The 15,580-nt window shown below is 45.1% G+C and overlaps 1 protein-coding gene across 2 annotated transcripts; it reads left to right on the forward strand.

Annotated features, from left to right (window-relative positions):
- The first annotated feature begins 2,181 nt into the window (after positions 1-2,181).
- MSL1 (MSL complex subunit 1) lies at positions 2,182-14,454 on the forward strand. 2 transcript variants are annotated; one of them, XM_019747656.3, is made up of 9 exons: positions 2,182-3,299; positions 5,779-6,002; positions 7,009-7,394; positions 9,301-9,348; positions 9,803-9,867; positions 10,507-10,574; positions 11,004-11,128; positions 11,297-11,369; positions 11,921-14,454. In XM_019747656.3, the coding sequence occupies exons 1-9, from the start codon at positions 2,532-2,534 to the stop codon at positions 12,009-12,011; spliced, it is 1,848 nt and encodes a 615-aa protein (XP_019603215.2). In that variant the 5' UTR covers positions 2,182-2,531; the 3' UTR covers positions 12,012-14,454. The 2 variants fall into 2 exon arrangements, with proteins under 2 accessions (XP_019603215.2, XP_019603216.2); XM_019747657.3 differs by lacking the exon at positions 9,301-9,348 and having other exon boundaries at positions 2,206-3,299.
- Positions 14,455-15,580: the final 1,126 nt, after the last annotated feature.

Consider the following 15,580-nt stretch of genomic DNA (forward strand, 5'->3'; position numbering starts at 1 on the left):
CTAAGAGGTGAGTGTGGCAGGAGGGAAGTGAAGAAGGGGAGAGCAGTAGGAGTGGAAGTCAGAGAGCAGGGGGGCCAGATCCTATATAGGCCATAATGATGATGATTTTGTTTGTACTTCAAGTAAGGTGGGAAGCCATGAGAGTTCTGACCTGAGAAAGAACATGATCTCACGTGTTATCAGGATCATGATGGCTGCTGGGTTGAGAACAGACTTAAGTGGGGGAAGGCAAAGGTTGAAACTGAGAGACTAATTATAAAGTTACTACAATAAAAAAGTGAGATACAATTATGGCTTAGACCAAGGTGGAAGTTGTGGAGGTATTCCAAAGGTGTGTGATTATGGATATGTATTTTGAAGGCCAATGGGATTGAAGACTGATTGGATAATGAAGTGAAAAGAAAAAGGAAGGCTGAAGAAAAAACAGAATTTGTGTGGGGGAAATTCAGAAGTGTGATTTTAGGTGTGTAAATTTGCAGTGCCTATTAGACATCCAAGTGGATATGTCTCCTAGGCAGCTGGATATACAATTTTGAAGTTAGTGGATTAGTCCAGGAAGAAGATATAAATTTGGCAGTTGTCAGTGTAGAAAGTATTGAAAAGTCTTGACACTGAAAGAGATGACTATATTCTAGTGTCCTCTCACCAAATGCCCTTCATTGGTGTTCCTAACCCCAATAGTTCCTTGCAGATGAGGCCACGGTCTGGTGGGAGAGGACTGGGGTTCTCTTGACTTCTTAATACATCCACACCCATTTGTTTAAAATTTTCAGTGCTTCCGTGCTTTGGGCCCACAAGGCAGAAAGACATAGTTTTAATTAGGTTTTCACATTAAGCCAAGAATGTTAGTCATCTCCATCTCCATATGGATTGAAAAAATATATACACCTCAACAGAAAAGAAAAACAATCAATTAAAACGACTTAAAAGTTTTTCCACGAGGAATTCTCTGAGGACTTGTTGGCTCAAGTTGGCTGGAAATTAAAACACACACACACACACACACACACACAGAAAGAACATTTAGAGACAGGAATAAGTGCTCAGCATAGGAAAATACTCAAGTATTCCTATTTCCAGAAAGGTGAAAATCTCTTCCGAGATTTCCTTTGCAGTAGATGATAGAAGTGACTTAAGAAGGCTGGCGAGATGGCCGTTGGGAAAGAACTGTTGGTAGTTGGCAATACTTCATTCCAGGGAGGTTGTAGCAACAACTCCCTCAGCAGCAGACATCATGGATTTTCCTCCCTCTGGGAACCAGAGGTCTGTCCGTTTCTGGTCTGGATCCCTTAAGAGACAAAGGACTTTATTTTCTCCCATACCAGTGTGGGGCAGCTGGGGAGTAGAGGCGGGTGGAGGGGTCAGAATTCTACCCCCAGGAAACACCCACCGGCTCCAACAGGAGCCTAAATCCTGACTCTGGTGCAGGAGGACTACGGGTCTGCGGGGGCCGCGGGCCCCTCCCGCAGGACTAGGCGGGTTGTCAAGGTGCCTGGGTAAGGGGCCGCCCAGTTTAGGCCGGGTACAGGCGAGTTAGGTACACGTCCGCGAAGGGCGCCTGGACCTCCCGAAGCCCCCCTTCCTCACAACTCCATTCTCTGGCGCTCCTTTTTCCCGGGGAGCCTCCGCATTCCCCATCCACTCGCCGCCCTCGCCCTTTCTTCCCTCCCCCGGCTCGCCCCTCCCCCGGCAGCCCACCTTCACCCCGCTCCTCCGCGGGCTCCTCGGTCCTCGCCCCTGATTCCCGGCCTCCCCTTGCCGGCCCCCGGCGCCGGGGCCCCCGCGGCCCCCTACCCGCCCCCCTCGCGGCGGCTGCCCCTTTCACAATAGCGCGGCCTGCCTCCCTCCTCTCGGCTCCAGGTTCGCTCCCGCCCGCTGCCCTCTGGGCGCATGCGCCCTTCCGTCGGCGGCGGCTGCGGCGGTGGCGGCTACGAGCGGCTCCGTTTTTTTAAAGGGAAACGCTGAGGCGCCGGGGGTGACTGTGGGGGAGGGGGACCCCGAGCCGCGGAGACCCCCGGGGGAAGAGACAGATCCCCTCCCGGAGTAGGAGGGCTTTGGGCGGACCCATCCCTCTCACCCCCTTCTGAGGAGGAGCGGGGGGAAATGGAGGCTCGGGGCGGCTGAGGCGAGCTCCGGGGCGGGGGGCCGGGGCGGGGAAGGGGGGGTGTGGGGTGGGGAGACGAGGCGGGCCCGGCCGGGCCAGGGGGGGCCGAAGCGAGCTCCGGGGATGAGCTCGGGGGCGGCTGGGTACGAGCTCCTGCCTCTGAGGCGAAGGCGGCGGCGGCGGCAGCAGAGGCGGCGGCGAGGCCCCCATGGGCCTGCGGCGGGCCTCAGCCGCGGCCTCCACTTCTCCGCACGCCGGCGGGATGGCGCCGGGGCCCCGGAGGAGCCGCGCTAGCCTAGGCCTGCTGCCGCGCTGCTAAGGCGAGCCCGCCAAACTCCCCTCCCCCTCCTCCGTCCTCGACCCCCCGCACCTCGCCCCTTCCCCACCCCCTCCTCTGTCTCGGTCCCCGCCGCTGCTCCGGACCACTATGACCATGAGATCCGCAGTGTTCAAGGCGGCCGCGGCCCCTGCCGGCGGCAACCCTGAGCAGCGACTGGACTACGAGCGGGCTGCGGCGCTGGGCGGGCCCGAGGACGAACCCGGGGCGGCTGAAGCCCACTTCCTCCCCCGGCACCGTAAGCTCAAGGAGCCGGGGCCCCCGCTGGCCTCTTCCCAGGGCGGGAGTCCCGCGCCCTCCCCAGCCGGCTGCGGCGGCAAGGGCCGGGGCTTGTTACTCCCAGCCGGGGCGGCCCCCGGGCAGCAGGAAGAGAGCTGGGGCGGCTCGGTGCCCTTGCCCTGTCCGCCCCCGGCCACCAAACAAGCGGGCATTGGGGGGGAGCCAGCGGCAGCCGGGGCTGGCTGCAGCCCTCGACCCAAGTATCAGGCGGTGCTGCCCATTCAGACGGGCTCTCTCGTGGCGGCGGCCAAAGAGCCTACGCCCTGGGCTGGGGACAAGGTTGGGGCGGCTCCCCCAGCTGCCACAGCCTCGGACTCTGCGGGACCCCCACCACTACCTCTGCCCGGGCCGCCACCCCTCGCGCCCACCGCTACCGCCGGGACCCTGGCGGCCAGCGAGGGCAGATGGAAGAGTATAAGGAAGAGCCCTCTCGGGGGTGGCGGCGGCTCGGGAGCCTCCAGTCAGGCCGCCTGCCTCAAACAGATCCTTCTGCTGCAATTGGACCTCATCGAGCAGCAGCAGCAGCAGCTGCAGGCCAAGGAAAAGGAGATCGAGGAGCTGAAGTCAGAGAGAGACACGGTACGGGAGAGGTTAATCTGCGTTCGGGACGAGGAGCGAGTTGTGCGCATGCTCACGGGAAGGGGGGCTGTAGGAGGTTAAGGTATCCCTTGGTTAGGGGTAAGGAGGTTGGCCACCAGCAAAGGAGTATGTTAGGTGACGGGTCCTTGGGATCCTGGCTCTCAGACACGTTGGGTTGGAGGGAAGGGTTAAAGGGCAACCTCCCAGGCGGAGGGGGAGGGGAGGTTTCAGGTGCCAAAGGGTTAATTTAAAATGACAGCCCCAGACTTGTGGGAAAGACGTTTAGAGTGGGAAAAGACCTGATTTATGAGGGGTTGAAAATGAAAAGGTGGGATGCATATGTGGTGGCTTTATGGAAGGGGTTAAATTAAAGAGCTTTTGCGTTAGAAATGCATTCTGGAGGAGGGAGACATAGCAGCTGTTGCTCTAACCACTGCTGTAGCATCTTTAGATAGGAGGGTAGGAGGCCTTTTAATTGGCAGAGGGGTAGAGGTGATTCACAGAGGAATCATATTTTAATTTTCTTAAATTATATTAAGAGGATCACTGCTTTTGATTTCAGACAGTTTTTAATAGGAATCTGTTCTAAAACCTGACCCACTGACCAGCTCCCTTGTATAATATAAACATGGTGTTCAGACGCTGAAAGGTTTTAAGGCATCAGGGGAAAGTAAGCTTATTCAATGTGTTGAGTAGACACCCCAAAAAAAATCTATTTTAGAATCTTAAGGTAATAGGGAAGTCATTTATTATTTCTTTGTACTTCTGAGGAGCATGACTATATAAGCTTGTTTTTTATTGCTGCAGTAGTTAAGGGCACCTTATGTATTGAAACATATTCCTTCAGGAAAGCTGGTGATGGAGTATTACTGTGCTAGCATACCTTACAGCTGCCTAAAAATAAACATGGTTTCTACAATTGTGTTCAGGCTGCAGCAGTGTCTCTCTCTCTCTCTCTCTCTCTCTCTCTCTCTCTCTCTCTCTCTCTCTCTCTCATTGTGTGTGCCAAGGGCTGAGCAGGAGAGCAGAAGGCTATTCATTTTGTTTGCTTTCCAAATGAATCGCATCAGGCAGCGGCTGTTTTATTGGAGAATACATTTCTGCAAGGTGGAATGGGAGCTGGGGCAGGTCTCATTAAAATATCTCATAGTGTTGATTTGTGGAAGTTACTCAACATGGAGGTGGCACTGCTCAGCTACTGTACTGCAGTCTAAGGGTGTGATGGTACTGTAATTACAACACATTATATCCTTACATGGGGGGGTGGGAAGAGAAGGACCAGTGAAGGAAAAGAAATCAAGGAAATGTCACCCACAAACCGTGGTTAAGTAATGTTAAGGCTGTGAATCAAAACAGAAGGAAATGAAATGAGAGTATGGCTGACAGGGGGGCTCTCTGCTGATGGTGGAGGTTTCTGCTCAGTTCCTGAGGTAATGGCCCCTCTGCAGACTTTCCTAGGCAGGAAAAGTGGGGTGAGTTAAGGATAGAGTGTCAGTCTCAACTTGGCATTCACTGTTTCTGTTGTGTTTTGGAGTCTTAGTGTTGCTTAAGCTTGTTTCTCTTATTGCAGTTGTTGTTTGGCCTGTACTGAAATCTATGCAGCTAAGTAGATGTAATGAAGGAAACATTAATATTACTGTCTAACTCAAATAAAATTCTTATTATAGGGTATAAGTGGCATAGTTGGTACCTTTTCTCAGAACATTTTAACATGAAGTTTTCAATGATAATAGACTTCCATTTTCTGTTTGATTATGTAGTTTTCCCTTTAGAGTTAAGACTGTTTTTAATCCACATTTAAATAAATACGTATAATTTTCTTCTGTTATCTCAAGTGCAAAGCAGTATGCATATTTCATCATTGATGGGATTTATGGGTACTGGTTTCTATTATAATTCTTCCTAATTGAGTGTTCATTGCTTAAGTGGTACCCACCCCAACCCCTCACCTCACACACCCCTTTCAAATAACACTGCAATCCCTAGTGGCACTGTGACTGTGAGTGTTTAATTCCTTCTCAATGTACTGTTTGGACTTTGCCCTTGTGTATAGTGTTTAGGAGTGGAAGTAGAAAGGATAGGATTTGGAGAACCCTAGGCCCTCCTAAAAGAACCTAAGGTTAATTTTGGAAACTCCCAAACTGACTTGGAGCCACGTGGTTAGCAGTAGCAGAGACCATGCCATTTAAAAGGCATGTTGTGCCCCCTCTCAGTAAAGAGGATCTTCTTTCAGAAAAATGAATTACAAATTCCCCCACTTCCCTCCCCAACTAGGTTAGCCCCTAAAATTAAGCAGTGTACCTTACCTTCTCTATTGTGTTTAAGGAAAAACTATTTAGGTTAATGTCTACCTATTAAAAATAAGTTGAATTGCTGTAGTCCATTGAAAGAGTTAGAGGACCATACTGATTCCTAAATGGGGCTAAGTACCTGCATTTAATTTTGTGTTTTAAATCTACATTTTGCCAATCTCTTTTAGCTCCTTGCTCGGATTGAACGTATGGAAAGGCGGATGCAGTTGGTAAAGAAGGATAACGAGAAAGAAAGGCATAAGCTGTTTCAGGGCTATGAAACTGAAGAAAGAGAGGAAACGGAGCTATCTGAGAAAATTAAACTGGACTGCCAGCCGGAGCTTTCTGAGACATCCCAGACTCTGCCTTCCAAGCCTTTTTCATGTGGGCGGAGTGGAAAGGGACACAAAAGGTGTGCTGATAACTTTGTTACACTTTCTAAACATGATAAGGACAGTTGTTTCCAGTGACCAAGAGTAGGGGGTTGGGATTTATGAATTAGTTCTAATACAACCATATCCTGAATTATGAGGTCTTAGGTACTGAGAAACTATCTTGAAATATTCTTGCGCAGACTATAAAAGTCTGTTAGGAACATTTTGGCCACTGTAGTAATTACAGAATGCAGAGTACATCATAAAGAGAATGAGCAACAAATGTGACAGCTGAGTTTCTTAAAGAAAACTATAGCAGTTCACTCAAGTTAAGAAGTGTTAAAATTCCTTCATTGTGCTAGGCACTGGTAGACATAAAAAAGTAAGATCTAACTGTCCTTGGACTCAAAGAGATTAATCTAGCTGTGAGGATGGCATAAATTTTAAAAACTAAGAATTCAGCTGCAATAAAATAATGCAGATAGACAACAGTGAAACAAACTAAGTTTTGTAAGATTCATGGATAGTGAAGATTATTCTGAGTTAGAATTGTGAAACTTTAAGGAGGAGATGGATCTTTAAAAAGAAGTATAGAATTTAGGTTGGTAAAAAGGAAAGGACATGGCATTCTAGGAATGTGGGATGGGTGGGTTTGGTGGGAGAAAGAAGAGCCAGCAGATAGCCAAAAAAAAAAAAGAAAAGAAAAGAAAGAAATAGAGATTGTAACTAACATGGTATAGGATTGGGGGAAAAAATAAGAGATTGGTCTCTGGTTGATAGGAATGAAATAGGCCATAGGGTAGTGGCACCTGATGTTAGCTAAAAGATCTTAAGCATGGAAACTGACTTATTCAACAAACATTTATTAAGGGGGCCTATTATATGTACTGGTAAGCATGAAGTTGTTTCTGCTTATAACTGCCAGATAAACCCAGATATTTAGATCCCTGAATACAAGCTAGTTCTCGTGCCCCAAAATGAAATCAAGTCAGATTTTATTTAAGAATCAATAAATTGTATAATGTTTTCTTCCCAATCTAATAGGAAATCCCCATTTGGAAGTACAGAAAGAAAGATTCCTGTTAAAAAGCTGGCTCCTGAATTTTCAAAAGTCAAAACAAAAACTCCTAAGCACTCTCCCGTTAAAGAGGAACCCTGTGGTTCCTTATCTGAAACTGTTTGTAAACGTGAATTGAGGAGCCAAGAAACTCCAGAAAAGCCCCGGTCTTCAGTGGACACCCCGCCAAGACTCTCCACTCCCCAGAAGGGACCCAGCACCCATCCCAAGGAGAAAGCCTTCTTAAGTGAGATAGAAGATTATTTGCCGTACCTTTCCACCACAGAAATGTATTTGTGTCGTTGGCACCAGCCTCCCCCATCACCGTTACCATTACGGGAATCCTCTCCAAAGAAGGAGGAGACTGTAGCAAGTAAGGCATAGAGAACACTTGCTCTTATACCCTAGTGGTGGCGGTCAAGCTAACAAGTGTGAAAATGCCTTTGGCATTTTTAAAAAAGTGCAATCAATAAAGCAGAGTTCTGTCAAGAATGAGTAAGTTAACAGCCAGAGACAGACACTGTGCAGGCATTGCAAATAGATGGAATTACAGCAAAATGTGCTCAATGTATTTGCCTGCTTACAACACTGGGAGATGTGTTTGCCAGTAAGTTGCTCATCACAAGAGCACCAGACTTGGGGGTGTAATCTCTGGCAACTTGCATGCCCTCTGAAAGAAGGGTTTTCTGTGCTGTGAAATGCATAGAACTTATACTTTGCCATGCACGACTGTTCCTGCAATTGATATTGTGTGAAACCTGGGAGGGTGGTCTTTGGGTATTCTCAGGGGCCAATGGTAATTTTTGGGTTGGGGAGCCAGCTTGGGGTGGGGAATTTCACCTGGGCCTCCGCTCTAACTATATAAACATTTATCTGTATCTCTGTGTCCCGGTCTGGGGGGCAGGAGGAATCTGCCAAAGACCAACAGTCTTATTTTATCTTACTATACTTCACAAAGGTTCTAAATGTGAAGAGTTTACTTGGATTGCAGTAGCCCATTGGTTGTTCATATATTTAAATAAAATGGTCTACAAACTATTTTTCAAACAATAAGGACTATCTTGGGATATCTGAGCTGCTTCGGGAGGGTGTGTGGTGTGGGACCTTGGTCTTCATTCCCTTGTTTTTCTTTATGGCTTCCACACCGAGATGCTCCCCTGTCTCCTACATCAACCAGTAACTGCAATGTGTCTTCAATCGTGTAATGTTAGTCTGTGACAGTCACTGTGGATGCTCAAGGGTGACGGTGGGGGAAGCTTTCTTGGATAGAGCTGCAGCCCCGAATTTCTACCACTGTGTCTTGCCCCAGCAGGGATGGGGATGGGAATCCATTCCAATAAGACAAAAGCATTCTCCAGGCTTTGTTTGGCTGTTCTGGTGACAAAATGAAGTGGGGAAGATAGATTACTCTTCTTAATTATCTAAAATTCATTAGGTCTCACACTTGCGTCCATGCAATAGACCAGGATCCTGATCGAGGTTCAGGTTTTTTGTTGGCTCAGTCAGTTGAACAGGTTCATCCTTAATGGTCAACCTTCTTGCTGCCATAGTAACGCTGTGTAACAACTTAAGAGAAACCGTGAAGCAACTTCCCATCCGGGATTGGGAAATGGCTTGGTCCAGAGCTGTTCTGTGTGACTGGCTGTTTTTGAAAACCCTGTCTGCTCTAGTACAGAAAATTCCAAACACCTCTGAGATTGTGGGCATAGCAGTACAGAAGGAGTCTGACTGAGGGGATCCCAGCCCTTTGAGGAGCCTGAGTTGTGAATAACGTGTGAATCCTTATTCTTGACGCCCTATCTCAAGAGAAGTCTCAATGGCTTGTTCTAAGGAAGCCAAAGTCTTTGTGCATGTTGTTCAGGCTGGACCAGCAAGGTAGTTTGTTTGGAGGGAGGAGGGAGCTGTTTAAGAAGACTACATGTGTACGTTTTGAGAACACTGATCTTTTATTTGAAAAATAGGGTCAACTTTTACTCACCTGCCATGTTCTGAGTTTAAGGTTTGATACCCTTGGCCATCAACTGTTGCAGGGAAACCACCCTAAATAATGAAGAAAAGAAGTCGTCTCAGTGTAAAAAAAAAAGTGGTGGGCTTATTTTCTTTTCTTTTGTCTGTTGTTCCCTCTTCCCCTCCCCCAGAGAGAAATTCTCAAAAGAACAACTCAAAAAAACCAAAATGGCTTCCTAGTGAGAACTTCAGTGATGATCCTTTCCTCCATTTTGGGTATGGGCTTTTTTTCTTTTTACACTGAGATGATTCTTCTTTCCTGCATTATTTAGGGTGTCTGATGCCATCAAGTGTTGCAGGAGAAACTTCAGTCTTGGCTGGTGAGTAGAATAGGAATTGTGCTGGCTGGGCCTGGGGTGGGGGTTGGAGGGACGGTGGATGGTTGGGAGCTGCATTCCCCATCAGCTGGATGTGGGAGAGTGAGATTCCTTGGTGTGTGATTACACTGTAGACTTCAAAATGACTACAAATTTCAGTTGTTTTTCAGGAACTGCAGTAGCATCCATTATATGAATTGTCAGGTATTGGCTTAGGGTTTTTTTGTGATCTGTGTTTGGCAGACTGCAATGGCATTTTAGGTTCTTTTATACCATAGCAAGGACACTGAATATGGCTTCAGGTGAGGCCATAGAATGGATTCCTATCACTTGGTAACTTTGTCTTATCTGGGGAGAGACCTCTTATCCTAGTGAATAGTAGCATTGTGTGACCTTGGATTTAAGGGTGGTTCCACCCCTCCTCCCTTTCTTTTTCTTTTTCTTTTTTTTTTTCCAGTTCCTTCTTGGAGGGACCATTCAGTAGAGCCTCTAAGGGACCCAAATCCTTCAGACCTTTTGGAGGTAGGTATCCAAGACCTGTCAGTGGAAGGGAGTGAGAGACAAAGTAGAAATATGGGAGTAAACTTGAAATGTCATAATTGTATGGATGGGTTAAATAAAACTTTAAAGCCAGAAGGGTATTTGAGAGATTATCTAGTCAAACTTTGTTGTATAGATGAGAAAACTGAGGTCCAGAGTGGTTAAGTGATTTATTGAAAAATAAATAGCTTGGGAGTGTTCGAAGCTAGACTTCTTGTTAGAAAAGGTGGCATGTATCCCTCAGCAACAAAATTATGTATTCCAAACTCAGTTGACTCTTAAAAGTTTGATACTTATTTTAAACTCGGACTCTTACAAAGTATGGAGGTGAGGGCCATTTATAGCAGTCTCAAGGGGTGCTTCAGTTTGACGTGACTTTCACTTTGAAAAGTTATGGAAATGATTTTGAAATTTGGAGATTCTACAAGGGTGGGGGTAGGGGGTGGAGTATGTGTTTTGTTGATTCTGTCACCAGGAGGTTCCCATAATATCCATAGAACTCACAGACTCAGGTGGGACCTGAAGGTGAGATTTTACCTTCCTGGAAGCTGGAAATGCATTAGTATACCATATGATACCATATGGTGACAAATAGCTTATCAGCTGCTATTCTTTACACAGAACCTGGATGACAGTGTGTTTTCCAAGCGACATGCAAAACTGGAGCTGGATGAGAAGAGAAGGAAAAGGTGAGGCTAGAAGGATTCATTCTGGGAACAACTGAGCCCTAGGACCCTGACCTCTCTCATCCATGCTTGGAGAGTCCTGGATCTCTTAACATTCCTCAATTACTGGCTTCCCAGTGTTGAGTGTCTTAGTTTGAAGTGGTAGCTATTATAGGTAAAGATGTTTGGCTTCTTTTTCTTAGTGTATGCCCTTCCTCAGTTCTACTCTGTCTGGAACACTAACACGTGGTTTGGACTGCTAGACCTAAACAGCTCTTCCCTAAACAGGCAGGCAGTTCTCTTTAACACCTCCCACCCCTATACCCCCCACCCCCAATCAAGAAGAGTCAGCAAAGATCTCCCTAGAATCTGGGTTGTGAATTTGCTTTTATAGAGCAGGTTTTTAGTAATGTTGGGTTTGTTTGTTTTGTTTGTCTGGTTTGTTTTTCCCAGATGGGATATTCAGAGGATCAGGGAACAAAGAATTTTACAGCGACTACAGCTCAGAATGTATAAAAAGAAAGGAATTCAGGAATCTGAGCCTGAGGTTACCTCATTTTTCCCTGAGCCAGATGATGGTAAGTTTTATCTATCTAAAAGAGTAGATTATTCAAAGAAGAAAAAGGGTACAAGTCTCCAGGATACAACTTGCTTTGAATGAATGAACAGTATGTTGGAGCAGGTATAGTTGCTAGACATTTCCCATTTATGTCACTAACAAGGTCACATCTGGCTTTCTTCCATAGTTGAAAGTTTGATGATTACTCCCTTCTTGCCTGTTGTAGCATTTGGACGACCATTACCAAAATTAACTCCACAGTAAGTATAAAGGGTTTTTTTCCCCCTCTACCCTCTCAGGTAGCCTGTACTTCACCTCCCTTTCAGACTTTATGAAAGCCTAGATATAAGGTGGAACAGGTGGCTGAGGGATAGCCATGGTTCTTTGACGGAAGTGAGGTTACCTGGGCAACTAGCTTTTGCAGTGATAAGATTCCCAAGTCAGGGATTAGGAAGATTGCTCTTTGAGTGACCGTGTTTCCCGGAAAATAAGACCTAACCGGAAAACAAGCCCTAGCATGATTTTTCAGGATGACATCCCCTGAACATAAGCCCTAATGCGTCTTTTGGAGCAAAAAATAGTACAAGACCCAGTCTTATTTTTGGGGAAACATGGTGGAAATAGATCATTCAGTCAATTTAATAGCACACTAGTGCTCTGGCTTTGAGGCAGGAAAGACATTCCAAACTTGGGACATGAGAGTCAGGGCTGGGAGTGGTGAGGGGCATAGTGTCTTTTTCCGAGTTACTCTCATGTCCACACTGAATCCCTGCTAGTCTTGGAAGTTCATTTCCTTATCCTTTTTTGCCAGGAATTTTGAGCTGCCCTGGTTGGATGAGCGTAGCCGATGTAGGTTGGAGATCCAGAAGAAGCAAACACCTCACCGGACGTGTAGGAAATAGCTGTGCTGGCAAGAACCTTCTGTCTTCAGATAGTTGTAGCATGCCATTCTCAGAGAGTGGCAGAGACCTGTATATGTGACCTATGTTCTCATGTATGTTGTCATTCGCTGATAATACCCTTCCATACTCCCTTGATCTTTGTTTTGTTTTCGTTGCTCTGACTTCACAGAAAACTCTTTCATTGGGCGAATTGTGAATTATAGAGGGTGATTGGGATATCTTTTCCCGTTTTGGGGAAATGAGCTCTCAAGCCAAATCTCTAGGATGGCAGATTTGGAAGCTTCAGGGGTCTGCTTCTATACATTTGCCTGTTAAAGGGGTAAAAGCGTTCTTTCATTAGACTTGTGGAAGATAAAGCAACCCCTGCCTTTAGACCTGTGCCTGCATGGCACTCTTCTCGCCCTGGTATACCCTTCCATATAGTTTGAGTGTAGTGGTTTTTACCCTAAAACAAAACAAAAAAAACCTCACCATGAGCTTAAGGACCAGATGAGGAATAACAAGTGAAGTGATGAAGCAAGTCATCTTCACAGGGTAGCAAATAGATTGGAGAGTTGGTAGATAAATGTCTTAAAAGACAGTTGTTCTCTTAAAACCATTCTGTGATATAGCCATGTGAGAAGGGGTGTTGGCTGTGACTTACTTTCTTAGTTAACGAATAACTGAATTTCTTAACCCCACCCCTCAAAAAATAAAACCTTTGGAAAAGAGAATGGGGAAAGGTTACTTTTGGACAAATTATGGCTCTAAACGAAAGCAGTTAACATTTGGGGATGGCATGCCAGAACCTGTATAGATGTCATTGTGTCGCATCACTTTGCAAGTATTCCTTAATTGGGCTTTATCCTTTTAGCTGAGCTCTTGGTGGTGGGATAGAGATTTAGGGAGGGTGGGGGGTTCATGTGGAAATCTGTGCTTCCTTTGGCTGGCAAATGTCTACATCTTGAAACAAACAGATGTACCTAATGAGCTTCTCCATTCACTTTGTAAAAATAGATTTGTATGTGTACCATCTCGGTCCCCCCACCCCACCCCTTTTGTTAAAAAACGTCAAGACAGCACTCCAGGCCACTCTGGTCTCAGCTAAGATCCCTGTAACTATCTGGAAGGAAAATAGAGCCAAGACCTCTGGTCTTAAATATATAGGAATTGCCTTTCTTTAGTCTTCAGGACTATTGTGTGAAAACAAAGTAGGGGTCTAATCTCCTAGAAGATAGGGGCTTTTATCCTTGAAGAGAATATGTCCCCAGATTATTAGCACTTTTAGAGGAGAAGCCAAGGTATGTAGGGTGTGTGGCCGGCCCATCAGTGGAGCGTGAGAGAATGGGATACCATTGTGGGAAGAAAAGAAAAGTTCCTCAGGGGCCTCCCACTGCTACAGCTTTTTGTGAGATGTTGATCTGTGCTCCCTGGGTTTGACTTTTAAAGGAATTATTCCGGCAGCACATGTAGTGTTCTTGGGTGATCTTGCTGCTCTTATTTCTCCTTCTGTGTGTGTGTGTGTGGCTATGGGTTTTCATTTGTAACTCCATCTGCTTAGGAGAGTGGGCTCGCCACAAGGGAACCTGCTGTGAACTTCACTGCAGCAAGAATGTAGAGAAATAGGACTTATTCCACTAGGGGCTCTCATCTCACACCTTAAGGAGAGGAAGGAGAATTCTAGAAAAACTGGGCCAGATTTTCTTTGTTCTCCATCATTTTAATATGGCAAGCTGTTTGGCTTTCCTGCTCTGACCTATGTTATGTTTCTTTATAATGTGTCCAAGAAAAAAAAAAAGACCAGTGTCTCTTTACTTCTTTGTTCCTTGATTCCTCAGTTTCTTCTTGATTTTCAGCATTTGTTGGATTCCGAATTTGGATATGGGTTAGCAAATTAACCTTTTGTTTGTGCCCTACCCAGGGGACTCTCCAGATTCTGAACTTCAGCTAGACTAAAAGGAATCCATGAGGTGCTATCTGGCCAGACTTAAGTGGATTCTATTTCCTTGGTTCTCCCTCTACCTAGGACCCTTGTTGTCCCCTCTTCTAGATAAATTCTCCTTTGATTTGGATATGTTGAGGTTTGTTGAGAAGGAGGTTGGAGAGTAGATTAGAAAAATTCCAAGAGTGAAATTACAGTGTGTTAGAGTGTGGGGGGAAAATTAGTTTTATTTTTTTCCCTACATGGGGTACAACACTGTGAAATTCAATCTTCAACTGAAAGCCCTGCAGTTCTCCTAAAACATAGTTCTTTGTTTCTTTCTTTAACAAAGTTTAAGCTAGTGTTAATAAATTAAAAAGAGAAATTGCTTGTCTGTCCACTTCAGCTTTGTTTTAAGCCCATTTCATATTGTTGTCTGTGTTGTAATTCATACTTTTGATACCATTTCTGATGTGTAAAATTGGTTGTCTTGTAAATATCTTATAAAGAGTTCAATTGTAAATAAACTATTGTGGCTGTTAATTTTTGAACTGCTGCTTCAATTTATTTTATCAGGAAGCATCAAACAATTCTGCTTGTAGATATTAAAAGATTAGAAAAAGATCCATTTCACAAAATAGAAAAACACACAATTTTCCCTTTTATATAAAGAATGCATCTACATTTGTGTATGAGCACAATGTACTCGTACGTTTCATCCCTTTGTCTTGTGTTCTTCCTTACACATAATTGGCAACTTTAAAAATGAGATTATAGGATAGGATTCTTGGTGCCTGGTGTCTAAATTAATAAAACCTCAAAGTTGGAAAGACCTTAGAGGTCATCTAGTCTGACCTCTAATACATGATTTCCCCTTGACAACATTCCAGGCAAATGAAGTCCAGATTCTGTTGCAACAGTTCGGGGGTTTTTTTTCCTATACATTTTTTTCTAAATGTTAGAAAATTCTTCCGCATTGACAAAATCTAACTTCTTATAACTCAAACCCATCAGTTCTGCCTTTGCCTTCCAGAGTGATGAAAAGATCAACTCTTCCTTTTCCTCCTAGTCCCCTGATTAAAGATTCCTGTGGCTATCCCAATTCTTCATGGTGATCACTCAGAGATATTACACTTGTTCCTCAAAAGAAGGGATTTTGAAGTTTTCAGTTCCTTCTGGCTGAGTGAACAATTTGCTCATGTCCATTTAAAAATTGAACCCAGACCAAACAACTGAAAGGCAAAGTGGCCGATTATCACTTTCCTTATTTAGACACTCAATTTGGCAGCTTTATTTACATCAATTTACCTTGTGATCAATAAGATCCTTCAGGTCTTTTTTTTTTTTTGTCTTTTTAGACACTAAATCATACATCCTCCATTTTGAACTGGGGCGGTTGATTTTTGGAGCTGGATTTACAAGTTGTCACATTTGGCCACTTGTTTAACCAGTTGAGATCTGGATTCTGATTCTATCTTTGAAGGCATTCCGAATGTCTTCTAGTTTCATATTGTCTATAAATTTGATAAGCATCAGGATCCTTAACCATACGTAATTTGTAAAAATGTTTCACACAACAGAATCCTGTACTGTGCTATAGTGACCTTTCTGTTCAATATATTAATGTGCACTCTTGTAGGTGCACTGGTAACTTAGCTCACACATCTTG

This window comes from Rhinolophus sinicus, chromosome 12, assembly GCF_057876585.1.
Source record: "Rhinolophus sinicus isolate RSI-liver-muscle chromosome 12, RSI-T2T, whole genome shotgun sequence".
Classification (NCBI taxonomy): domain Eukaryota; kingdom Metazoa; phylum Chordata; class Mammalia; order Chiroptera; family Rhinolophidae; genus Rhinolophus; species Rhinolophus sinicus.

What these genes read in the sequence shown, in the direction of transcription:
- MSL1 (XM_019747656.3), top strand. Translation starts at nt 2,532, where the DNA reads ATGACCATGAGATCCGCAGTGTTCAAGGCGGCCGCGGCCCCTGCCGGC. An exon ending in AGAAACTTCAGTCTTGGCTG is followed by an intron (nt 9,349 to 9,802) that starts GTGAGTAGAATA and finishes TTTTTTTTCCAG; the next exon opens with TTCCTTCTTGGAGGGACCAT. An exon ending in TTTCCCTGAGCCAGATGATG is followed by an intron (nt 11,129 to 11,296) that starts GTAAGTTTTATC and finishes TTTCTTCCATAG; the next exon opens with TTGAAAGTTTGATGATTACT.